This window comes from Sinocyclocheilus grahami, unplaced genomic scaffold (assembly GCF_001515645.1).
Source record: "Sinocyclocheilus grahami isolate Dianchi unplaced genomic scaffold, SAMN03320097.WGS_v1.1 scaffold245.1, whole genome shotgun sequence".
NCBI lineage: Eukaryota > Metazoa > Chordata > Actinopteri > Cypriniformes > Cyprinidae > Sinocyclocheilus > Sinocyclocheilus grahami.
Genome location: NW_015505424.1, coordinates 911,308 through 939,179, shown reverse-complemented (window position 1 = coordinate 939,179; position 27,872 = coordinate 911,308). Strand labels below are relative to the sequence as shown.

The following is a 27,872-nucleotide window of genomic DNA, read 5'->3' as shown; positions in this document are numbered from 1 at the left end:
AGTTATGAACATGAAATGTTTCTAAAATGTTGAAATGTCCAGTTTTCTTGTAGTGATTGCAACATTATTTAAAGGTTACAAAAACGTTTCTTAGTTCATCATGTACAAATAACATCATAAGTACATTTTGAGTGTTGTTCTAAAACATTTCTGTAAAAATTATGAGAACATATATCAACTATGAAAAAAGTTATAAGAACGTTCCATAAATATTCATTTAAGAATGTTGCATCCTAACATTTATATACATTTTAAAAGATGTTAGTGAAAGTTGTAAGAACGTTCCCTGTTTGCTGGGACAGACAAAAACATTAAATACATTTGGTTTGTTGATCGCTTTTGCCAAATACTCCCAATGGAAAGTCTAAAGCTAAAGCCTGTACAACAAAAAGTCGGATAAATGTTTCAAGAAGGCACCATATCCTAATTAGCATATTCATGACATTACAGCATCGTATTTGCATGTCATCAAGTGTCAGCCATTTACATCTGTTTGCTTCTCTCCTATTCTCAGCGCTCACAAACTGTATTTTAACAGCCGATTTCCCAATAAAGCTTTATTATTTACATATTTATCTGTTACAATAAAACAAGTATGAAACAGTGACTGAAATACGCCCCATGAAGACTACATGACTACTTTTGTAAGTCTCTTTGGATAAAAACTTCTCACAAAATCACTACATAAGTTTAAAGACAACAATCCAAAAAGTCGCTGGGTGCTGTTTTGAAGAAAAGAAGTCATGAAAAAGGTCTAAAAAGTTAGGTGTCTACCAAAAGTGGCTGCCAAATGCATGACCATGGAAATTCAAGGGACATATAAAAACACCAAACATGTTAGACTAATAATTTCACATATTTTTTGGGCCACTGTGGTTACAGTAATATTAATAAACTTCAATGTTTGATTTCAAAGATTTTTTAATTGATGTCTAGTGTACTGTAAAATCTGGGCCCTGAAGCAAAGCAGTCAAGAACCACTCTGGATGAGAAAGTGAGACAAAATTAGTTGTAGCCAACTTTGCTCAAACGCCCCGTGATCCTGCTCAAACTCACACGCTACTCACAGTAACTGGAATAACCAGGCAATGGGATTCCATTACCACAGCAATTCAAAGCTTTCCATTCATGAGAAACACACACACACACGCTCACAGTAAACAAGAACACAACTCTCCAAGCACAGGGATGTTCCTCAGACTCGGGCCGTTCCTGGAATTGTGGTTAAGCTCATCTGGAAAAGTAATAGGCGGATGATAGCTCGATTCACATGGAACATAAAATAATTCCTCTCCACAGTATTACATCAGCAAGTGACAAACAAGAAAACACACCAATTAAGTACAAGAAAATCTGGCTGGGAATAGGAAACATGGAGATGGGAAATCCCCGGAATTGTCTCAGGACTGACATCAATATTCAACGATCAATCCCACCTCGTAAAATAAAAACAAGAATGTATTTTATTACAGTTATGATGGGTGTGTTCAGTACCACGGATCCATTCTGGCCCATGCAGACCGAATCTGCAGATATTCTTTATTTTTTGCATTTGCATCCAAATCAGCCAAAGTATTTATTAAACACGCAAAGGTTTATTTTTATACGTTTCTGTGCAGGTGCAGATTTCGTGCGACCCTGCAAAGGACTCTTAAAGGGGTCATAGGATGCCCATTTTCCACAAGTTGATATGATTCTTTAGGGTCTTAATGAAAAGTCTGTAACATAGTTTGGTTAAAATTTCTCAATGGTAGTGTCAAAAACAGCCCTTTTCAGAGCAAGCCGTTTTTGTAGCATTTTCCTTTAAATGTTAATGAGCTCTGCTGACTCCGCCCCTCTCTTCCGAGCTGCTCTCAGCGAGACTGTAAACTTAAGCTGCATTCATCGTGAAACTTGCTAATTAGCACATTATTAGGAAAGGCGATTTGCAAAGATTCATTACAAAACCTTACACTCACTTCTTCTGTAGATGAGGCTGGATCACGAATGATTCGCGGAAAAGATGACGTTGCACATGAGCAACACTTGTAGTCTTCAGACGTTTTCAAGCAATAAATTCAAGAAACTGTTGACACTTTCTTACCATCATAAATGCCACATTCACTGCGATTTATCTTATTTTTTTGGCCTCTTTTATGCTAGAAATTATGGCTTCTTTTCTTTTCCATGACCCATTTGTCTTTATAGCGTCTTTTGAAAATTTGCTTCTATCTTCAAAATAAGAACTTAAGCTGCTTTTGATGTGGCTTCTCTGTTGATCTGGCAAACACGAATTCCCAAACTTTTTGTCAGCCACATCCCTCTTAAATATATCTCTCTTAAAGAAAATATTTTCTTAAATTTAATTCACGGCTCTCTGATGTTGGGTAAAGGTCACATGAATGGCAGGTAATCAAATAAAATATTTCCTTTTTAGTAAATGTTTAATTTTGATTGTTTTTATTTTATTATTTTGTACTTATTGCCATTTTTAATTTTTATGATTTAATTAATTATTAGCTTTTCATCAGCTTGGGAGATCCAGAGTAAACTACCAAACACTGTCAACGGTGACCATTTAACTGTCAGGATATAATTATTATTTTTTACTTTCACTGTAGAAAGATGTTTTTTGCATTAACAAATGTTTTGCCACAGTGTATTTATATACGTTTCAGAAGCGTTACATAACTCATAACGCCTTCAGATGACATTTTCAAACTCTTATCACAAATCGCTTATTAATATACTATACACAGTGACTTGGGATAAGTTGCTTTTGTTTGCATTATTTGTTTACATTATTTAAATGTAATCTTTATTATCTGAGCATAAAAGTAGATGTATATTTCAAACATCATTATTCATGGTTGAGTGAACTGAGTGAATCGTTTACCATATTAATGTTTGGTAAAGTTTACATCTTTGGTGTAGAAATAATTTGCACTCAGATATTGTTAGTAAATTTCATTATTTACTTATTTACTCCTAAAATGTGTTTTATTTACAACTTCAAACCATTTATATTTAATTCATATTCTATACTATATATATATATATATATAATTTGAACATCCCTTACCAAAAAGTAGTATACTTCAAGTTTATTTTATTAAGTATACTTAAGTAAAGTTCAAGTATATTTTTAAGTATACTTTATGTAGTAAGTATAAGGATTCAGAATGATAATCAAAACGTAGATGGAGTCGATCAACACCCCAAAGCTTGACAGTTATAATTACCTCTTCACTGGTCGACATTTTATTCCATAACGTTACACAGTTTTGATGCTGTTTTATGTCTGATGATGGTGTTAGATTACACGTGGAAGCATCTGTTGTTTCGGTTTCTTCTTCACTTGTGTTTTTGGGAAAGTTTTTGGGAAGAAGATGTGTACTAGCGCCCCCTACAGTATAACAATGAAAACACGGATTCTAGGAGCACAAGTATAGCTCAAATATATTTTGACTTTTTCTAAGTATAAGTCAAGTATAATTAAACGTCATTTTAAGTATATTTCTGAGAAGTACATAAAAAGTAGACTAAAAGTATACTTTCCTATTTTTAGTTTAAAAGAAGAATACTAATAGCACACTTGAATAAACATCTTTTTCGTAAGAGCATTCATAAAATCAGTTAACATCTTACCAATTTGACTCATTTATTAAGTATGCACTGAAAGCAGTCATGCTTTAATCTTTCTGACATCATAAAAGCAACCACATTGTTCAAGCATTATTTAAGCCAGAGTATTAACTGAATGTGACTCTTGGAGAGATTAAATGAAGAGGCATAATGAGGCTGTTTGTTTAACAATTAAACAATTTATTTGAAAAAAGAAACATGCATGAATTGGATCAAGTGTGCAAGTGTAATAAACAGCCTCATGTGACACATGCAGTGGCAGGACTCGACACGTTACAAAGAGGCCCAGGAAATTTGTGAAAGGTTGCAGAAGATCCGTAGATCCCAAACGGAGGAGGGGATAGTAAAGAATAACAGCGTGAGGATGAAGGGTGCTTAAGGGAATGACCTAACAAACACAATGTTCCGGAGACATGGTTTACACAGCCTGAAAACATTACAGACCTACAGCCGTCTGACACAGACACCATTGAAAATGATCATCCTTTTCACTCCTTTTAACCATTTCATATAGTTCTGTTCATTTAGACTGCACAGGACAGGCAAAGCTTCATCTTTACCAAGCCAGTGGGCATAATATCATCATAAAATAACTCAAATGTACTTTAAACCATGCAAACTGTTATTCTATTCAAGTTTAATTGTATAGTGCAAAGCAGTTGCAAAGCAGCTTTACAGAAAATTAAAGTTTCTACATTATATTTAGTAGTAGCTTATCATCTCAAGTTGATGTCCATACAGCAGAAATGTATGGTAAAAACCAAGCAGTTAGTTAAAGGGATAGTTCACCCAAAAATGAAAATGTGATGTTTATCTGCTTACCCGCAGGGCATCCAAGATGTAGGTGACTTTGTTTCTTCAGTAGAACACAAATGATGATTTTTAACTTTAACCGTTGCAGTCTGTCAGTCGTATAATGCATGGCAATGGTAACAAAATCTATGAGAGTAAAAAAACATGCACAGACAAATCCAAATTAAACCCTGCGGCTCGTGACGACACATTGATGTCCTAAGACACGAAACGATCGGTTTGTGCCAGAAACCGAACAGTATTTATATCATATTTGACCTCTAATACACCACTATGTCCAGCTGCTTTGTGCGCACGCACGGCATCCGGTGCGTGAGGTGTGTACGCGCTCTGGCGTAGTTTACGTTAATGGCTGTGTTGATATCCAGCCGAAGAGCAATCAACCATAACTTCAGGCGAGCAGGCTCAGAAGTTGGGAATACGTGGAAAGTCACCACTCCTGAATGAGTTCGCGCGAGAGAACGTAATATTTTAGTCACACCTCACACACCGGATGCCGTGCGCGCGCACAAAGCAGCTGGACATAGTGGTGTATTAGAGGTAAAATATGATATAAATACTGTTGGGTTTCTGGCACAAACCGATCGTTTCGTGTCTTAGGACATCAATGTGTCGTCACGAGCCGCAGGGTTTAATTTGGATTTGTCTGTGCATGTTTTTTTTACTCTCATAGATTTTGTTACCAAAATCTATCTATCTATCATCTATCTATCATCTATCTATCATTTTCAATTCACAATTTAATTGAGACTTTAATAAACTTTTTAAAGTTAATAAACTTTTTAAATCTTTTACAGTGTATTGCATATCTACAATACAATTAAAAAGCTGAATTTGGCAATTTGGTCTAATTCTATTTTAAGACAAAGTTAATACCTTACAAAATAATCAAACAATGCAATTTTCCTCTTGCAGGGTTTCTGAAGGTCTTAAAAGGGTCTTAAAATGTCAAATTTTTACAAATTAAGGTCTTAAATCGGAGCCGCAAGTCTTAAATTCAAGTCGTGGCATTAAATGTTGCATGCACTGCAAAATTTTTTTATCTTATTCATACTAATGTAATAGCATTTTTGTTTTGTCTTCTCATATAAATATCTAAAGATCCTTAAATCAAGATACATTTACTTGAGATACAAAATATGAAGTCTTTTTTTTTCTGAGAAATGTGAAAAAAAAGAGTTTGTTTAAAACAAGAAAAAATATCTGTCAATCTGGTATTACAATTTGTTTTCCATTTGAATGAAGTTGATTTTTATGAACCCTTTTTTAACCATAACCTCATTTTTCATAAAACTTTTTTTATTTTTCTGTCATTTTGCTTCTCAAGTAAATGCATCTTGATTTAACATTTGCACTGGAAAACAAGACAAACACATGAAGAGCATCACGTTTTTGCAGTGGGATTATACTGTGAACATTATTTCAGCATTTTTTTTTTATATATATTATATTATATTTTTGGGAAATTAATTAACTCTTTCCCCGCCAGCATTTTTGAAAAAAGTTGCCAGCCACCACCAGCATTTTTGCTGATTTTCACTATAATTTCACGGCCCCCAGAATAGTTTGTTGTATATATGTTATGAATATCTGAACATGCAACATAAAGATCAGACCGTCCACTTTCAAACAAAAAAATCTGTTTTATTCTAGCTTCAAGCATTGTTTTTATCAACACTTGAATGTAGGTAGGTTTCATAATAAAAAAACATTTTGAGCAAAATCGCATTTTTATCAAATACTACATCTGGATCATATTTAGCATTATTATCAAAGCAAAGACGCAGTAGATGGCTTCCGTCAGCACTCCCAAAGCTTGCACACTTTCTGGATCCACATTTCACTCGGTAGCTTTAGTCAGTTTCCATGCGGTTAGTGTTGATGATCGCGTTATTTTTCATATGCATGTGCTTACATATGAGATCGCTCGTTTCTGTGTCTTCCTGGTCTGTGTTTTTGATCGGCACTTTCTAGACTCATTTAGGAGATGCGAAATAGCGCCCCCTAACGTATAACTGCGAAAACACGGAAACCTGGCCGGTTTGGCTGGGAAAGAGTTAAGAAGTAATGGAGATCTGTTGGAAGTTTAGACTTAGCTATTGCAACTTAATTAAAGGTCTTAAAAAGTCAGAAACCCTGTCTTGACGTCACCGATCGACTCCAGTATTAGGTCATTCACTAAATGATGAGGGGTTGATTTGTTGAGATCACATGTTCAGTTGTGGTTTGGATGCGAGGCTCGTCGTGATGAGGGCAGGTGGCAGAGACGGCTAACGAGACGCGCTCCGCTCTCGTATCAAACCCACCGCACTGAGTGAAAGCTGCTAAGACAGGAGCCGGCGTGTCTGCTCCAATTCTCAGAGCTGGGAATGTGCCTCCGCCGTGAGACCATTAAAAGAGGCCTGCACTCTGGCTGACTCCCCAACAGTCAAGGCCCCATCAAGTCTCCATCCAAATGGGTTTCTGGGGGGCGAGGAGGTTCTCCACCCCCTATAGTGCGCGCTCATGCTGCCAGTACAAATAAACAGTGTGGGCTCGCTCTCGTGAAAGCTCCCGGGAACGCTGGCAATAGCTGCATTGTGTTTTGTTGCGGCGCATGTTCTGCAGTGCTATTTTTTAGCTAAATGAAAACGTGCACATTATCTGGGAAACGTACACGGCTGACAGAGTGCAGGCTACATCACAGAGCCGCTCAATTAAATGCATTTGTTTGGAGTGAATTTGTTCTTAAATCAGCTGTTCTGCTGCAGCTAACAAAAATATGTTTTGAGAATGTTCCAATTAAATGATGAAAACCTTGAATGTTCTGTGTAATGTCCAGACTTTTTTAAAAACGCTATTGTCTTGGTTTTATGAATGTTAAGAGAACATTCCATTTTAACATTTTGCAAAAATGATGGAAATGCTACTTTTGAACGTTCTCTGAACACGGACCTTTTTCACATTTGTGAACATTTGTGGCTTTCAAGTACATTTTTTAATTTGACCTTTTAGAAAACCAGCTGCTGCCTTAAATTTTAAAGTATAATCAGATTTACTATAGACGTAATTTAGAATTACATTATATTAAACTGACTTAAAAATAGCTGAAATTTGTATAACTTACAAAAGGAGGTTGAAATTATTTTGATGAATTAAACGTAATGGGAAAAAACTATTTTTTTTTTACAGATTTACACATTTTGAAAAACCCACGAATAATACAAGCGTGATCTCAAGAGTAGCTATTCATAAGTATTTTTACATAAAGTGTGGTTCTACCACAAGTGCATTTACCCAGGTGACCAATTTAGGTTATAAAAACGTTGTGGGAAAGAGAGCTGTCAGTCAATGCATGGGAAAAGAAAGTAATGTGCATTGCTTATTTGAAAAAGTAACTCAGATATTTTCTTGGAAAAGTAAAAGTAATGTGTTACTTTAAAGTAAAGTAATCTGATTACGTAACATGTAATGCACACAACATTGGTGCTAGCATTTTGAGAACATTATTAAAGCACAGATAACTTTGCACGAATGTTCTATTAATGTTCCTGGAAGAACCTTTGTTCATAACTTTGAAAGAATATTGCTAGAATGTTAGCCAAAGTTCTGAGAACGTTAATACTAACTATCCATGCTAAAGCAATATTGTTTGTATGGAATACTGAATAGGGCTTGATTATACATAATTTAAGCTACCAACTGAACTCAAATAAGCTGATAAAGTTTGACATACTTCTATGTCCAGCTTTATATGAAGAGCTGGGCGATGATATAGTTGCATTGTGCAAAATAAAAAAAAATAGGCAGTTAAGATTTACTATATAGTACATCGGCCTATGCGAGCATACTGTACGTATGCAGACAAAGTAGGAGATACTATATATCCAACTTTATATACTGTGCTATAATATAGTCACTTTAGCGATAAATAACATTTTGCAACTATATAATTAGTATATATAATTTTACGTGAGAAATAAGCATGACACTGAAAAAACATTTTTTTAAGGTAAGTGGTTGCAATCAATTTATTTTAGCTACATTTAAATAAATAAATTTAGTTGACTAGCTTTCGAAATATTTTTTATTAAATGTAGCTAAAATAAATTGTTTGCAATCACTTACCTTAAAGAAATTTAGTATCATTTTTTCAGTGCATATGGATAAAGTTGTAGGTAATTTCACAGTAAACAAAAATATATTCTAAGATTGTTTTGCTAACATTCTTATTAAGTTATAAAAATGTTATTTCTAAATGTTCTATGTTAAATGTTTTAGAAAGGTTTTTCTTGGTTATACAAACATTGATGGAACATTAAATGTTCTTTGAATGATGTATAAATAAAATTTATGAGCTAACATTTTTGAGAACATTACCAGAAAAAACATTCCATTAAAATTACTGCAAGAATGTTTGTTCATAACTTTGAGAGATCCTTGCCAGAACGTTCCCTGTTAGCTGGGATATTATCCAACTTTATATATAAAGCTTTGTGATAATATGGCTACAATATAAACAGGCAAGATTTGCTATATAGTACTGTAACTGTAAGATGATAAATTTCAGCTCTAAAATTATTTGCAACCTTCAAAAGTAAGCAGAAATAGGCCCTAACATATACTGATTTTTATGTGTGATTCACAATGAGAAATGAAATGTATTACTGAAGACTAGATTTATGGAATATGGCATGTGTGACCTCGGCTCAAATTGAAGAGCAGGAAAAGCGCAGCGGGAATATCTGTGATTGCTGAACACAGACTTTAATAAATAAACAGTGATCTGAGGTGCGGTGGATCTGTGATGCATTAACCTGCCACGGCTGATAACCTCCACAGACACTGTGTGTGTGTGTGTGTTTGCTCCGTGACATTTAAACACTTTCCTCATCCTAGTGCACTTCATCAGTTTTAGAGACAGCAGAGAGAACATGCTAATAAATATGAGCGATGGACAAAACCTCCCTCAGAGCCGAGCGTCTCACATCCATCTCAAGCACATCTCTACCTGTCAAGCGCAGATCCTCCTCTCGCTTGAACTACACGTCTTCCTGGAAGTCAAGTCAATATCTTTACAAAGAAACACTCATCTAGCACAGATGAACATGATTTATCTGCTATTAACACTGAGAGCGTCATTTATGATGAAACACATAATCTGAAGACTGAAGGCATATCCAATTTTCTGTGCTGTTTAGAAGAACACTTACATAATGTTTCCATATACGTTCTCATAATGTTAGAAGGAAAGGTACTTAAAACTATGTTTTTAGTTGGAACATCCTTATGATTTTATCTGTATGTTCTCAGAATGGTGTTGAATAACGTTTGTCAGTAATATCAATAGAACGTTCTCATAACATTTAGAATGGAATGTTGCTCTTACATTTGCATAACCAAGAAGATACGTTCTTTAAATATAAATGTTGAGAACATTCAAATGTAACATTCTCATAGCGTTACAAAATGACACAACTGAATGTTCCTCTAACGTTCATACAACTAAGAGGAAATGTTCTTAAAGGGTTAGTTCACCCAAAAATGAAAATTAGCCCATAAATTACTCACCCTCAAGTCATCCTAGGTGTATATGACTTTCTTCTTTCAGATGAATCCAGTCGGAGTTTTAGAAAAAATTGTCTTTGATCTTTCAATCTGTTTAATGGCACTCAGCGGGTGTTGCAGTGCTTCAGTCCAAAAGAAGTTAAATAAAAAGCGCCCATCCATAATAAAAAGTGTCTCACACGGCTCCGGGGGGTGAACAAAGGCCTCCTGTAGCGAATCGATGCGTTTTTATAAGAAAAATAACCATATTCAAAACGTAATGATCACTTTAATCTAGCTTGCGCCAACAGTCCTACACAGAAGCAGCTCCGGTGACGTATGAGGTCAGTGCTGCGCATGCGCCGGTGAGTCTCGTGAAAACCAACGTTTGTTAACAGGAGCAAAGGAAGCAAAGTTTCCTTACTTTAGCAAAGGAAAACCAGTCTCCTCTTGGCTTATATCGAAATCCTCCGACATTCTTCTTTACAAATCCTCGTTTTGTACTTCTAATTCGTGACCGTTGTTTTGTTTTGATCTCTCCTGCATTTCCGCATTCATCACTTCTGAGCGGCACATGCGCAAAGCTGACCTCATACGCCATCTGCCCGGAATGGCTTCCGTGTACAACAGTGAGCGCAAGCTAGATTAAATTGATTATTACGTTTTAAATATGGTTATTTTTCTTACAAAAACACATCGATTCGCTACAGGAGGCCTTTGTTCAGCCCCCGGAGCCGTGTGAGACACTTTTTATTAAGGATGGGCGATTTTTATTTAACTTCTTTTGGACTGAAGCAATGCAACACCCGCTGAGTGGCATTAAACAGCTTGAAAGATCAAAGACCATTTTTAATATACAGTATCTCACAGAAGTGAGTACACCCTCACATATTTTATTATATCTTTTCATGTGACAACACAGAAAAAAATTACACTTTGCTACAATGTAAAGTAGTGAGTGTACAGCTTGTATAACAGTGTAAATTTGCTGTCCCCTCAAAATAACTCGACACACAGCCATTAATGTCTAAACCGCTGGCCACAAAAGTGAGTACACCCCTTAGTAATTTCAATTCTCTCCAATGAGTCTCTCATTCAATGTTCCTTTTTCATTTAAAAAAAAAAAACTAGAATGGAGACATACACTACAGGTCACAAGTTTTGAACAATTAAGATTATGTATTTGAAAGAAGTCTCATGCTCACAAAGGATGCATTTATTTGATAAAAAAAAAAAAAAAAAAAAAAAATTTTGAAAAATTTTTTTTTTTTTTTTTTTTTGTAGTCGCTATTTCAAGTTCAGAAGGATTTCATTGGTATTGAAGCAGCATGTCATGATGCATTGCATTCACATATTTTGTGATGCAGACAAACCCCTTTCTATGCATAACTTGCACTTTGTGACATGCTGAATTGCAAAATGAAAATATACAAAACAAATTTGTGGATAAAATGCATTTTGTGATGCACAAATGCCCTTTCATAAATGAAACAAACATTGCAGAATCAGCACTGCATTCACAGAATGCATTTTGTGACATGCTGAGTCATGATGTGGAACATATACAAAACATTTACCCTTGGAAGGAACTTTTGTGCATGAAATCAGTTTTGGGTTTATAATTTTGTGCACAAAGTGCTCACTTTACATTTCTGTTTACAAAATGCAACTGGCTTTTGTCCTTGTGTGTATAAAATTAAGTTTAATTGCATTTTATCAAGAAACATTGCATTTTGTGCCAACTGGTGAACAGAGGTTTTTATTTATCAGGGCAAGTATTCAATGTATGTACTACAACAAAATATTTGGGTTATATCATTAACAATGAAATGAGTGATGATGATGACGATGATGATAATATATATAGGCAACGTCGTATATGCTCAAGCAAATAAGTAAAAAAAAAAACAAGATGGAGCAGTGCAAGTGATCTGTTCTGTATAAGGCAAGTGTACAATCATTTACTGCTTTAATGAGAAATTTGATATATAAATTAATTTGTCAGTAGGATGATTCACATAATGAAATTATAATGTTGTTGTTAAATCCTAGGCTTACTGAGGTGCGACATCAGTCCCCTACTGTCTCTTTTAATGTCTGTTGTACTGTTTTGTATTGTGCGTTTTTGGCTAATGGACCTTGAGTCTGGAAATAAAGTTAGAATGAATGAGAAGTGCAAAAATAATGGCTGTTTAAACTAATTCATTTGATTAAAAAAAATGCATATTTGGATGTTCGTCTAACGTTTTTTTTAAACGTTTCTTCTTATTTTTTTACCTCTGATTCACCGCAATGTCCAACTGTCCTGAGCGTGTTCACAACATCCGGCGCGGGACGTCAAATAAATACGGCTGGGCAAAAAATTCCACGTTGTCTGATGATATATCAAAATCGTCTTCCATTGTGATGACCTGTACTTCTAAATATCTTTAGATCATCGCAGTGCCAGTGAACACGTCCACAATCTCTCTGCACTGTGTACATAATGAGTGATGTATACGCGCGACAGATCGCTTCCGCACATGCGTCTACTATCATAGATATGTATACATGCCCTATTAGACCGCTCCAGATACGTTGACGCATCCGCCATTTTGGAACGTATCGCGGCTCATAGAAACAGTCACTAATGAGGCATCTACTTATATATATCTATGTCTACTATGCCAGAGCAGCACGTACACGCGTCACACGCCGGATGCTGTGAGCGCGCTCAGGACAGTTGGACATTGCGGTGAATCAGAGGTAAAAAATGATATAAGTACGGTTCAGTTTCTTGCACAGACTGATCGTTTTGTGTCTTAAGACCTCAATGTGTCGTCACGAGCCGCAGGGTTTAATTTGGTTTTGTCTGTGTATGTCTTTTTTACTCTCAAAGCCGTGGAGCCCATTGACTGCCATTATATGACTGACAGACTGCAACAGTTTGAGTTAAAAATCTTTGTTTGTGTTCTACTGAAGAAACAAAGTCACCTACATCTTGGATGCCCTGGCAGATAAACATCAAGTTTTCGTTTTTGGGTGAACTAGCCCTTTAATGAGAATGTTATATGAGAATGTTATTTCAACGCGTTTACAGAACATATTTATTGCTATCAGGGTTCTATCAAAGTGAGCATGATTTGATAAAGCTTTTGGCATCAAGCATCATTTAACACTTGCTTTAGAAGGACCTGCAGCAGTGGATCCACCGAGCCGATACGAGCGTGACCTCACACAGCCGCTAATCCTGTAAGGATCGGCATCCCATCGGGAGTCACCTTCTCCAGCTCCCGCCTCTGCTTTTGATTTACGAGCAGAGAGAGCAAGAAATTCACAGGACCTCACAGACATATGGTTCTTTTCAACAGCAGTAGTACAGTTACATCATCGTCACTTAAGCGACCGCCATCTTTATCTGTCTGCTTTACCTCACGATAACTTCACCGATAACTCACGCGATCAGACGGGAGGCTTCATGTTTCCGTGAGCATGTTTGTTAAAAACTAGATGAATTACTCACTCTAAGTGCATTTCATCATATTAGCCGTAAGATGTTTTGACAGATTAAAATCTAAAACTATAAACAGAGTTGAGCATCTTTACTGGGAAAATCATCTCGCAGATTCTCAGTGTCAAAGTGCACTCAACGATTTAAAACTGGACATTTCAGAGAACATTCAGAAACAGCCTAATGTTTTCCGAACTTAATGGGAAAGTTATTGAAATGTTTTCAGAACATAATTTTGTTAGTTGGGTTTGCACAAGCCAAACAACATGTAAGTGAAGAGCAAATAACACACGTTATTTATTTAGTTACTTGTAATTATATGTTCGGTGTTTTTTTTTTTTAATGAACTGCTTCCCAACTAACACGTTATGTGTCCACTACATAATAACACGTAATATGTCCACTAATGTTTTTTAAAAGTTATATAAATGTAAGGACAAAATGTTTAGGCCTATGGGTCATTCATATAACTAACATTTAATATACGTTCTCATAACATTCAGAAAAACATTCTCAGATCAACTTTCTCGTAATGTCTTTAAGACAATATTTGGTCCTGGTGAACAAATATGTGGTTGGAATTTATTTATTTCCTTTATTTTACCAGGATAGTCCCATTGAGATTTAAAATCTCTTCTTCCAGGGAGTCCTGGCCAAAATGGCAGCACAAAAAATTTCACACAAAACAGTACATATACATAAACACTAACACACACACACACACAAAATCCTAACTTCTCAGTTAAAACATTTACATGTTTCCTTACAGTTAGACCATAAAAGATTTTTTTAAGTATTCAAAGAAGGGACTTTTTCCAACATTAAGATACTCTGCGTCTCATTCCATAAAAAGAGAAGGAAAAAATAAAAAGAGAAAGCAGGTTTGCCAAACTCTGAGTATACTCTAGGAACATTTAAAAGCAATTTATCAGTAGGAATATTAAAAATGATCATTAAATAACATTATATTTTGAGTGAAAATGGAGTTATAATAGAATGTTGTGAGAAACGTTTTTGTGACCTTTAAATAACGTTATAATCACAAGAAGAAAACTGGACATTTCAATGTTTTAGAAATGTTCCCACAACGTTTGTATAACCTAAATGTTAACCTAATTATAACCTGGGGTACTACTTGTTTCAAAACGTTTTGAGAACATTGAAAAATAATAATGTTTCCTTGTTAAAATTTTACAATTTTACAAGTTTCTTCCGGCATTCATCTATTTCATCCATTTTTTTGTTGTTGCTTTAATTCAAATAAAAAATGGGCTGTTTTACCAAATATTTGTGTGTGTTGAGTATTATGTAGTTAGTTATGGTTTAATGTTTCACTCAATTTTAGATGCACTGATTAATACAAACTGATCTTGAATCAATAATTATAGAATCGTTAATCTTGTTTTTCAGTCAAGAACTGATTTAAAGACTAAAAATTTAATTAAACATGATCAAGTATCATTCAATATTTTAAAATATAGGCTATAAACATTAAATTAGTTACATGAGCGAATGGGAATTATAATATAGAGTCAAAAACACAAACCATTGATAAACTCATTGTGTGGCCCTTACTGCTGAAGTAAAACGCTTCATTGCATAAAAACCTCGCTGCTGTTTTCTATAAGATAAAATACTGCTGTCTCACTGGCATTATTGCTTATTCTTGGATATAGGTTCGTCATATAAAAGACACTGTAAAAGCATCTGCTGAATGTAAATGTCCACAACAGTGGCTCTTTAGAGAGATGACAATCAACCAGCATCCATCATCGGTGTTATGTTAAAAATGGTGCGTTCTGTCTGTTTACTGTAAAACAGAAACTGTATAAATGTAAAACTGCCAAATCAAATCAATCCGACAGCTGTGTGTTTGTTTCTTTCCTCATTGTTGTGAATGATCCATTGAAGACATTAGAGATGTTCAGAAACGCAAACACTGCAGGTTTGTAAGATTCCCAGCAGCAGTCGTCATATAAAATGTTCAGAAACATTGCAAGAAAACAGACTGCTTCTTCAAACAGAATGAAATCTTGATGAATATAGACTAGCAGCGTTTTCCATAAGCCTCTATTCATGACATGCATGAAACAGCACACATATCTGCACTTTTAAGACGTTTTATAATGCATATGTCCTGTCTGACGTGTTATCTGGCAGCGAGTCGCAGCTCTATCTTTGTTCTCTCTTGAGGAACATATAAAAGTAATGAAGTTGTCACGGCATTGGCTGCGGTTTCAGATGCATGAGATTCGACACGTTCTGCTGCTTCAGCCTCACAGCAAACAGACTGCAGAGCATTAATTACAATAAAATACAGAACAAACCAACTAAAAACAACCAAAAGTGATGCTTTATTCAATAAAATATAGAGTCTTCCTTGTATTAATCAAGAAAAACATCTCAGGTTATGTATATAACCATGGTTCCCTGAGTAGGGAACGAGACACTGCGTCCTCTAGGTTTCCTATAGCGACCCCTAGAGGACACAGTTTGAAGTTCCCTTGAAAGGGAACGTCTCAGGTTACGTATGTAACCATGGTTCCCTGAGTAGGGAACGAGACACTGCGTCCTCTAGGTTTCCTATAGCGACCCCTAGAGGACACAGTTTGAAGTTCCCTTGAAAGGGAACGTCTCAGGTTACGTATGTAACCATGGTTCCCTGAGTAGGGAACGAGACACTGCGTCCTCTAGGTTTCCTATAGCGACCCCTAGAGGACACAGTTTGAAGTTCCCTTGAAAGGGAAGTGATGTTTGGTTCATGATTTACAGATTTATTGTTCTTGTTTGATAGGAAAACACACTGATGCAAAAACGTTCATGTAAAAGTCTGTCAGTCATCTGAATGTAATTCTGCACCATTTTCACTCAGAAATTGCTAGTACATTTCACACAAAAAAAAACACAAAGAAAAAGCAAAAACTTTGAATTAGACATGAAATTTTGAAGTAGAAAGACTAAAATAGCATTTTCAAAAGCAAAGCATTTTTAATAGGTGTGCTGCAGTTAACCTTTGCAGAGTAACATCCTTTTGCAGAAATTCGTAATTCGTTAATAAAGTGTCCACAAAATGTTTCAAAAGAGCAAAAACGAGTCTCAAAAGACAATGTGTTAAGAGTGTGTTTCATGGCTGTATATGCAGTATATAAATCAGTCGATGAGGGTAAATGCGACTCTTTTCCTTCCTCAGAATGTGTAAAGCAGGTTTTCCTTTCAATTCAGGAGAGAATTATTAAAATAGATAGATGAATTTCCTGATTCTGAGCCAAAAAAATCAGGGTTGATATATTTTTGTCAGTAAATTATATCGGGGGGAAAAATGTTAACTGATATTAAAAAATATATATATATATATAAACTTTTAATTTCAGGTAGTTTTAATTTACAGTAGTTTAACTAAATTAATAAAACTAAACAGACATTTAAAAAAAAAATTTTATAAAAAAAGAACTAAAAAAATGACAAAAGCACAACAAAATGACTAAATTGTAAATAAAAATAGAAAAATAAAAATGGATTAAAAATATTAAGAAAAAATCATCACACATCAAGTCTCCACAAACAACATGCACAATAAAATTAAAAATAAAAATCCATCAAGCCCACACTTTCATTAAATGTAAAAGGATGGTCCTTGTATTCTTTTATATTATTTCTAAGACATGATCCTGAGATACTGTACGGCTGCTAATAATCAAGCACGTTTTTCTTAACAAATGTTGTCTGAAAGGATTTGAGTCAGTGTTCATCTCTCAAAAACATTAAATAAGAGTTATAAATAAATCCCAAGGAAAAGGCTTGAAAAAGAATCGGTGGCGTGAAAGTCAGGAAACGACCTTTGCTCCGGCTCTAAAGCGCTTCCTCCGAGCCGTCCAGAGGAACCGACCCCAAATCACCTGAACTACGGCGATACTGACCCTCACTTAATAAAACAACACAGAGACACGGGCAGGAAGTCACTGCGGGACACACAGGAAGTTGGTGGAACTCCAGGAGCATGTCATGCCAAAAGAACTTGTGTAAATCTATATGGTTTTGCTTTTCAAGCATTGTGTTCCCGGAGTTTGAAGCTTGAATTTGATTTTTATATGGTGGATTTTTACACTGTTTCCATATTGTAGACACGTAGAATGAAACTGAAAGAACCAAAACAAAAAGAGAAAAAAACAAACATGAAGGAAAAATAGAGACATACAATGCAAAATGAAAGAGGAGGGAAATGCAGCAGTGAAGCACCAGCGTTCATGCAGCATTTCCACACTTCAAACCATCCATGTGTGTTTTTAAAGCTCTTCACACTGATGCAGCTGCATGTTGTTGAGAATAATAATGTCATTGATCAGTGAGGCTCAGTGATTGGTTACCGCATTAACCACAGGCCACGCCCACTGGTCTCTACAGCACAGAAATCTTTTCAGAATAACACACTTAACATGTTCACAAAACGCAACTTGTTTGTCATTATGCACACACCCAACAGACCTACTAAATATGTGCAAGTATATTTCATATAAAAAGTTGATATATTTTAAATGAATAAGACATGCAAAATTAACATTTAATTTCCAAGTTGAGAACAGAGTATTAACAATTTGAATCTATTGATTCGTGTTCACGGATGCGAATTTCCCTTTTTTGTGTGTCACTCAGCACGATTTTCAATCTAATGCATTTCAGTAGGGAGTAACTTTCCTGCCTGAAACACGTTTGGTGATTTCTTTTTAATCAGCCACCATATAATATTTAAAAAATTTTTATTATTATTTACACAATTTACACATGTTTGAGCACGTAAACCAACCCCACCCCAAACTACCCATTTGTATATAAAACACAAGATATAACAGGCAGATATGACTACAAACGCTATTTATAAATTAAAAAAACAAGTGTTCCGAAGTAAAACGATTGATTTGTGTGAAGAAATTTGGAATTTGGAATGCAACACAAGATGTCTGTAATACTTTTATACGGTTTGTGGTCAATTTTTGCAATAAATACACAAGTAATCAAATTACAAGAAAAGTCAGAATGGCAAGAAATAAACTCAGAATTACAAGAAAAAAGTCAGAATTGCTATAAATATACTCGAATTCACTCAGCACGATTTTCAATCTAATGCATTTCAGTAGGGAGTAACTTTCCTGCCTGCAACACGTTTGGTGATTTCTTTTTAATCAGCCACCATATAATATTTAAAAAAATGTTATTATTATTTACACAATTTACACATGTTTGAGCACGTAAACCAACCCCACCCCAAACTACCCATTTGTATATAAAACACAAGATATAACAGGCAGATATGACTACAAACGCTATTTATAAATTAAAAAAACAAGTGTTCCGAAGTAAAACGATTGATTTGTGTGAAGAAATTTGGAATTTGGAATGCAACACAAGATGTCTGTAATACTTTTATACGGTTTGTGGTCAATTTTTGCAATAAATACACAAGTAATCAAATTACAAGAAAAGTCAGAATGGCAAGAAATAAACTCAGAATTACAAGAAAAAAGTCAGAATTGCTATAAATATACTCGAATTACAAGAAATAAACTTAGACTTTTGAAAAATAAACTTAGAATTACAAGAAAGAAAGTCATAATTACGAGAAATAAATTCAGAATTACAAGAAAATGTCAGAATTGTGATAAATAAATTCAGAATTACAAGAAAAATGTCAAACTTGCAAGAAATAAACTCAGAATTACAAGAAAACAGTCAGAATTGTTATAATATACTCGAATTGCAAGAAATAAACTTAGACTTTTGAAAAATAAACTTAGAATTACAAGAAAGAAAGTCAGAATTGTGAGAAATAAATGTAGAATTACAAGAAAAATGTTGAACTTGCAAAAAATAAACTCAGAATTACAAGAAAAAAGTCAGAATTGCTATAAATATACTCGAATTACAAGAAAAGTGTAAAACTTGCAAGAAATAAACTCAGAATTACAAGAAAACAGTCAGAATTGTTATAAATATACTTGAATTACAAGAAATAAACTTAAACTTTTGAAAAATAAACTTAGAATTACAAGAAAGAAAGCCAGAATTGCGAGAAATAAATTCAGAATTACAAGAAAAATGCCAAAATTGCGAGAAATAAATTCAGAATTACAAGAAAAATGTCAGAATTGTGAGAAATAAATTCAGAATTACAAGAAAAATGTCAGGATTGTGAGAAATAAACTCAAAATTCAGAACTCAGCATTGCAAAATATAAACTTAGAATTACAATAAAAAAAATCCAGTTGCGAGATATGATCTCAAAATTTAGAAAAAAATGCAAGAACTCCAAGACATAAACTCAGAACTTAGAGAATAATTTTTTTTTTCCAGAGTGAATCATGTAGTGTTTTGTTTTACCTGACTTTGCACTGTGTAATGCAGACATGGCTGCAGGTGTAAAGGGTGTTTGAGTATTAGTGTGTGTTACAGTATCACACTGATCAGCGCTCATGTAAATCCAGCACAGGTGAAGGCTTTGTGATCGGTGTGTTTAACTGCGGTTATTACTGATGTTATCGAGCTCCTGCTGCTGTTGGGACTTCATTTCCTCAGCGCTCTGAGAGACTACAACCTCATATTACAATGATTACAACTGCTTTTAGAAGGAAATTAGCAATTCTGCCTAAAGGAAATGAAAGTCCAACCACCAAAGTTGAACAGAAATCAAAGCCTTGAGACACTGTGATATGAACATGAACCTTGCAAATTAGCAACTCAATGTCCGAGTGTGTTCAGATCAAAACTCCAATATCAGCTAATATCACATCTTCTCTATGCACTAATGAAATATCTTTTTAATGAATAGGCTCATTTTGGATGGTCTGGTCAGGGCTTTGGAGGCAGAAGATTAATAAACCAGATGATATAATCGTCCTTTCAAGCTTACTTGACAGCAGTTTAAAACAGTTTTCCCCATCTGCAGCTTTCATGTCAGATCTCAGTGTATCAGTGTCTCTGCTTGAGTAAACAGCTGTGCTGTCTGAGAGGAAAATGATGCACATGTGTTGAGTTTGTTAAACTGATCCCCTTTTTATTGCATAGAAAATAAGTTCCTCAAGTTCTATCGTGATGAAGAATCTATCCTTCTGATAAGGTTCTCTCAAGGTTATGAACAAACATTCGGCTACACTGTATTTCAATAGTCCACTTTAGACATTCTACTAACTAGAAGTAACTTTGTAACTACATATCAACTAATTCTCATTCATTTGCATCTACATGTCTACTAACTCTCAGAGTAGACTGTTAGGGTAGGTTTAAGGTTAGTAGAATAAGTTGACAAAGAAAGATATTAAGCAGACAGTCTACTAATACTCCACTAACTGCTAGTTGACATGTAGTTGCAAAGTTACTTACTGTTAGTAGAATGTCTAAAGTGGACTATCGAAATAAAGTGCTACCAAACATTCTTCTATTAGCATTAATAGAATGTTTATTCAGAGTAGTCGAGTCTTTAATAATGTTCTCAGAATGTAAGCACAACTTTTTTTCCTAGTTGGACGTTCTTCTGACATGATTTAAATGTTACTTGTTTCAGAACGTTCAGAGGACATTCAAATGAACTTCAATGTTACAAAGTAACGTTAAAGTTCCCATAAAGTTTGCAACATAGTAACATGGAATGTTGCCTCAACATTCGAAAAAAAAAAAAAAAGTTCAGAAATACACTTTTCATGCCTTCTATCGTCCATCTTATTTAATTATCTAGAGCATAATATTTATCTGACATTATATCCTACTACATCATCTGGAGCGTCTCTTTCTGAAGCGCGTTCTGATTTGGAGGACGCTGATTGGTGGAGCGCGGTGGGCGTTTCCGCATTCCGCTGCCAGCGAGTACACACGAGCCGAGCGCAGCGCAGCGCGGAGACAGACGCGACGCGACGCGACGCGACGCACCCGAGACCCTCCTCTCCTCGAGATTCCGCCGGGATGCCGTACATCCTCATCAGCACACAGATCAGACTGGTGCGTATGAAACACGAGACTGAAGCGAGCGCTAACGCATATGAGCGTCATGCACCCCATAAAGTTTGCAACATAGTAACATGGAATGTTGCCTCAACATTCGAAAAAAAAAAAAAAAGTTCAGAAATACACTTTTCATGCCTTCTATCGTCCATCTTATTTAATTATCTAGAGCATAATATTTATCTGACATTATATCCTACTACATCATCTGGAGCGTCTCTTTCTGTAGCGCGTTCTGATTTGGAGGACGCTGATTGGTGGAGCGCGGTGGGCGTTTCCGCATTCCGCTGCCAGCGAGTACACACGAGCCGAGCGCAGCGCAGCGCGGAGACAGACGCGACGCGACGCGACGCACCCGAGACCCTCCTCTCCTCGAGATTCCGCCGGGATGCCGTACATCCTCATCAGCACACAGATCAGACTGGTGCGTATGAAACACGAGACTGAAGCGAGCGCTAACGCATATGAGCGTCATGCACGGCAGTGATTATGATATTATGATGCATTAGAGGATTACAGGTGCATGCATGCTGCATTGGAGTTGTTGTTGTTATATAAGTAACCCGCATATGCATAAGACATGTTTTGACATGATGTGAGTTTTATACTTCTCATGATGTGTGTTGCGTTATATTCAAACGAGGAAGTTTAATGTTTGCATGTCGTTGGTTTCGTGTGTAGCTCGAGCACCTGTCTGTGTGGCCTGGCTGGAGCATAAAGTGAAAGTGAATCATTTAGTGTTGACAGATTCAAGCCACAGCATACACCACATAACAACTGCTTTAGTGCAAGAATGTGAGATATTTGTATACTAGAGTCATAGTTTAGCCAAAAATGTATATGTGCTCACCCTCACGCCATCCGAAATGTAGCCTAGATGAATGGGTGCCGTCAGAATGAGAGCCCAAACCGCTGATAAAAACATCACAATAATCCACAGCACTCCAGTCCATCAGTTAACATCTGGAGAAGACAAAAGCTTTAAAGTTTAGAGCTGTTTTGGTTTGTAAGCGGTGCTTGATCTGTGCAGATTTCTCTCCTGATTCAGACCAGAACACTTTTTCGTGGTTATTATGGACTCGTATTTTAGTTAAAAACGTCTTAATGCTGGATTAGTTTCAGCTTTTGTCTTCTCCAGATGTTAACTGATGGACTGGAGTGCTGTGGATTATTGTGATGTTTTTATCAGCCGTTTGGACTCTCATTCTGACGGCACCCATTCACTTGCAGCGAGACACTGATGCAATGCTACATTTCTACAAATCTGATGAAGAAACAAACACATTTTACAAGAAAAACACTTGACAAAAGGCATTTGCAGTGATAAAGCAACAGTTCTAGTGTTGAAAACGAAGATAAGATCATATTAAGTGGTCAAACCGTGTTTGTTTTCAGGAGACGGGGCCCACAATGGTCGGTGACGAATATTCAGATCCGTCCATCATGAACTACCTCGGAGCCCGGAAAACAACCATGCTGGGAAACAACTTGTAAGTGTTTGGTAATAATGTTGTAGTTATTTCTCAGACAAATAAGTTAAAGGTAAGTCAACACATGTTTTGCTGATTTGCCAAAAATGCCTAATATGATGCTGAGTTCAAAATTACCAATAAAATCTTTCCATCACAGTTTTTTTTCACAAAATAAATAATTTTAAATTGTATATATACATCAGCTTTCATGCACTTATCAAAATAATACTAGCTGCAAAATGACAGGTTTCTGTCTGAACTATTCAAAGTGCATCATTTAACTTTTAATCTGCAAAGAACTGGAAACATATGTTTATACATAACTTTACAAATAAGCTTTTTCACAGTTTGGAACAGATGAAGCAGAACACATCAGGCGCACGTTTGCATTTCACGTGGTGTTTTTCTGATGAGTAAAGGTTAATACAAGACTTCTTCACCAGAGAAATGATTCTCAAAAGCAGAAATGCTACAAAATGCAAATGCATTTGACTACTTTTAGACCGTTGAACAAAAACACTCGCCCATGCCGTTATAAAGCTTGGAAGAGCAAGGACATTTTTTTTTATATAACTCTGATTGGATTCGTCTGAAAGAAGAAAGTCATACACACCTAGGATGCCTTGAGGGTGAGTAAAACATAGGCTAATTTCATTTCTGGGTGAACTAACCCTTTAACATCTAGCGCAGTTTCATCATAGGCAGAATGCAAAAACCTTTAACCCACGGCAGCAGTTTAAAAGCAGCCCAATTCCGTGAAAAAAGGCAGACTTGGCAACCCTGCATCCAACACGAGCTGCAGGAGTCAGATTTCACTGATCGCAGAGATGACAGACAAGATGCTGGAGGATTTGCTGCTCAACAGATCCTGAGCTCACTGACAAATATCTGATCTTGTAAGATGTGCTCCTTTACACAGAGTGCAAATCGCAAGTGAAAGTGAACAGCGAGCGCACATTCAAAAGCCGTTTCAATACCCCGCATCCAGTGTACCAGTGTAAACATTATAGTCTATAGCTTAGATATATGGAGTTAATTCAGGGCCAAATATATTTGCTAAAAAATTTAAGTATTGCAAAAAAAATTAATAAAAAAAAAACAAAATGAAGAATTAAACAGAGCAAAAGCAATGATTCCGCAACACATATTTTCCATGGCCATAGCTCCTAATTTATTTGCAACGCTGCTGTTATTTTGCGTTTCAGTCAAGTGTGAGCTCGCGATAAAGACGCGCAATGGGAAAAAAATGGTATTGCGAGCTCACACTTGATCGAAACGCAAAATAAAAGCATGGAATATATGTTGCGCGAAATCATTGCTTTTGCTCCGTTTCATTTCTATCCTACAGTTCTTTATTTTGGTTTGCAAAACTAAATTTTTTTCATGCAATACTTCATTGTCTTTTGCAATTCTTTATTTTTGTTTTCAAAAAGCGCATTTATTTTTTTCTCAATACTTTCGTTTTCTTTTGCAAATATGTTCGGCCCTGAATCGACTCCATGTAGATAGCTTACCTTGAACTAAATCGTTTGTGATAACTGTGTGTCTCACAGCTCAGAGTATCACGTGGATGAACCGCCGAGACTGGTCTTGGACAAACTGGATAAGATGGGGTTCAGAGTGGTCAGCATGACGGGAGTCGGTCAGACGCTGGTCTGGTGTCTCCATAAAGAGACGAGCGACGCGCTGTGACTCAGTGGCTCTTGTATTGCAGGTAAACATGGTACATGAGGTGAAGAAGGGTATTCTAATGTCAGCAGCAGGCCTAGTGAAGAGATCTCACAAACTCTTATTAAACGAAGTGACGTGTGAGATGAATTTACAGACTATTAAAATCTCAAAACATGTATAGTATTTGAAATCTGTCTCAATTAGCAATATTATCATCAATGTGCTTTCTCTGATTTATGATTTCTGGATTTAGCTTGATTTTTTTTAACACTTTTATATGTCAGGAAAGTAGGTTTTGTTTTGTGATTGTAGTGATATAAATGAGAAACATTATTATTCTGTTATGTTGCATCTGGAGCATTTCTATATCTCGACTTGACGTTATTTTGAATAAATGCTTTGCAATGAAACATCAGTTTTTAAAATCCCGTTGTAGCTCAAAATCAATCCCATTCTTTGCTATACAGTTTTGAACAGTCTCAGATTTGTTTGCAGTGTATGTAAACATATATTTTGTCTGTACTGAATCCTGACATATTAATATTGTTTCTGTATGCTTGTGTGAGAAGCTGTAATTAACAATAAAGTAAAATAAAGTACGATCTGTTCAAAAGGGTTTAAAAGTGTTTGTGATTCAAAGCTGCAAACATTCAAGCCTAATCTGATTGTGTTATTTTAGTATCATTGAGATACTGTTGTAGTTTTTATTTAGCATTTTAAGTTTAGTCATTTTGTTTAGTGTTTTTGTCATTTTTAGTAGTTATTGGTTTTTAATGTGTCTATTTATATATATTTTTTTACTTCTATATCAATTTTAGTTTATGTTGTCCTTTTATTTTAATTTTATTATATATTTTATACTTTTTTGTTTTTGTCATTTAGTACTTGTTTTTGTTTTAAATATGTCTATATCGTTTTTATACATTTTTATTTCAGGTTGAATTATTTTAGTGCATAAAGTTAAGCTAAATAAAAATGATAAATGTTGCCTTGGCAACTAGCTCAAAAAGAGATATTTATTTATTCTATTTTTTTTTCCAAGTAACAATGTTTTTTTTGTTTTTTTTACAGTTCTACTTTTAGTTAACCATAATAGCCCAGCTATGAAGGGCCAAATATCTAACGCTATTTGATTAAATGATGCATTATATTATATTAACATTCATATATGCATTTTGTAAGAAATCAAATCCACTTATTTTCTCTACATTTCAATGCAAAAATAAAACAAAAAAATGTCAAAACAAAAACAGAAATTAGAAATGAAGTAATGTTTCAACGGAATGATCCAGTGTTTCTCCTCGGGAAGCTGTGGGGTGACACCGGGTGAAGACGGCCCGTGGCGGGACACTTCTTCAGGACAGCGGCTGTAATTGTATTTCCTGTGCTGTAGTGCTGTAATGCTGTAATGTGAACGGGACTCCAGCAACATGAAAGAACAGCCCACAGAAGTAAACAGAACCATGCGACGGCCGCGAGGAGAGGATGATGGAGAGAAGATGCTGAAGAAAAGGGACTCACTGGAATCACAGCGGTTTGATGATGAATGTGCACAAAACACGCGTGCAGAAGACAGCCAGGAGCAGAAATACAGGAAAGAGATGACATGAAATTAATTTCAGCCTGGTCCTTTAAATGACTCATTGGTGCACATTGTTCCAAATGAATAGCATTTCAGAAAAACGGGGTGATTTACACTGCTTTTAAAATAATATGGATGATCACAACAGATGTCTAGATTACCTTGAGATCTGCTGGCATTCGCTTTCATCTCAAAGAAAGAACGCAACCTGACTGAGCCAATCAGCTGAGCCGTAAATGTCATGTGACTAATGACTCTTAAAGCCATGGGATTGGCTGATGATGCCACGAGAAACAGAAAGTGAACAGAAGTCCACTCTCACATGCATTCAAGAAAACGCTCTTAGAAACCTAAAAATATAATGGGTGAAAATTAAATCTATGTAAAAATGTAAAAAGCACATTGTGTATGTTTCTTGTGTATTAGGACAAAAATATTATTTTGCTTCGTCCACAGAATAAAAAAATTAATTAAATAAATGCAGTTGAGACTTTTTATCTCGTAATTCTCATGTTTTTCAGAATAAGGATTGCTTTAAATAAAGTTGTGAGACATAAACTCATAATTGCAGAATTGTGATAAAAAGTCACAAACACCTTTAAAAAAAAAAAACAGAATCAAGATAAACTCATAATTGCAATAAAAAAGGCAGAATTGTGAGATATAAACTTGCAGTTGCAAGAAAAAAGTTAATGAGCTAAAAAGTCGCAATTCAGATCAAGACCTCAGACAAATAAGTTCATAACAGTCAGATTTAAGTCTCACGTCAGTAAAGCACTTTAAAATCTCTGAAAGTCAATGCAACAACAAAAAAAAACAATTACACTTTAAATGCAAAATATTTCACAAATCATAATAATAATCATCTGTTTGTCCAAACAATGTCTTTCTGCATTGCCTCAATCCAGAGTCTTGATTTGTCCGGGAGGATTAAACACTAAAAACAAAGAGTTTTCATTCCCATATTTCTTTACTTTCATAGAATGACACTATTGTCTCTCGTAGAGCTAAACTGAACTCGTTTCAGAGTTGATGAACTCTACAACATTGACACAGTTGATCTGAAATGAACAGATCTGAAAACAGAAATAAATACGACTGGACTTGTCAGAAAAGCACTATAAAATATTAATCAAAAGGCTTTATTGATCAGTGGGCGTTTAATTGTTGTAAATCCAGGTAAAATGCTGTGAGTGAAGTGAGTTTGAGTGAGTCACGCCGTCTCGTCCTCTTCCTCCTGCCTCTTCATCTCCTCGATCAGCCTCTTCCTCTCTTCTGCCTGTCTGAGTCTCATTAGCACCACGCTCTCGTAATCACGCTCGCTGCGCAGACAGCTCTGAAACACACACATACTTTACAGTCAGCAGGTGTGATGAAGGAAATTTTAAAGGGGTCCTATAATGCTTTTTCACGTTTTCAACTTTAGTTAGTCTGTAATGTTGCTGTTTGAGCATAAACAAGATCTGCAAAGTTACAAAGCTCAAAGTCCACTTCAAAAGGAGATATTTTATTTAACAGAAATCACTTTTCAAAAACTACAACGAACGACTCGTTTGGACTACAACTCATATTTTCCAGGATTTGTGATATCACAAATATCGACGAATGGGATGAGACCTGAGCTGCACTAGAGAAGGCAACGAGTGTTATCACGATGTCAGAGACACACTAGCTTTCCCAAGACAGACGAACTTAGAGTGGTTACAAT

General features: G+C 35.6%; 1 protein-coding gene across 4 annotated transcripts; it reads left to right on the top strand.

The window, feature by feature from the left end:
- The first annotated feature begins 21,270 nt into the window (after positions 1 to 21,270).
- gchfr (GTP cyclohydrolase I feedback regulator) lies at positions 21,271 to 25,199 on the top strand. 4 transcript variants are annotated; one of them, XM_016289403.1, is made up of 3 exons: positions 21,271 to 21,436; positions 22,838 to 22,929; positions 24,465 to 25,199. In XM_016289403.1, exons 1-3 carry the CDS (start codon positions 21,401 to 21,403, stop codon positions 24,601 to 24,603), a joined length of 267 nt encoding a protein of 88 aa, XP_016144889.1. In that variant the 5' UTR covers positions 21,271 to 21,400; the 3' UTR covers positions 24,604 to 25,199. The 4 variants fall into 4 exon arrangements, with proteins under 4 accessions (XP_016144889.1, XP_016144887.1, XP_016144888.1 ...); XM_016289401.1 differs by having other exon boundaries at positions 21,272 to 21,436; positions 22,835 to 22,929; XM_016289402.1 differs by lacking the exon at positions 21,271 to 21,436 and adding an exon at positions 21,736 to 21,863.
- Positions 25,200 to 27,872: the final 2,673 nt, after the last annotated feature.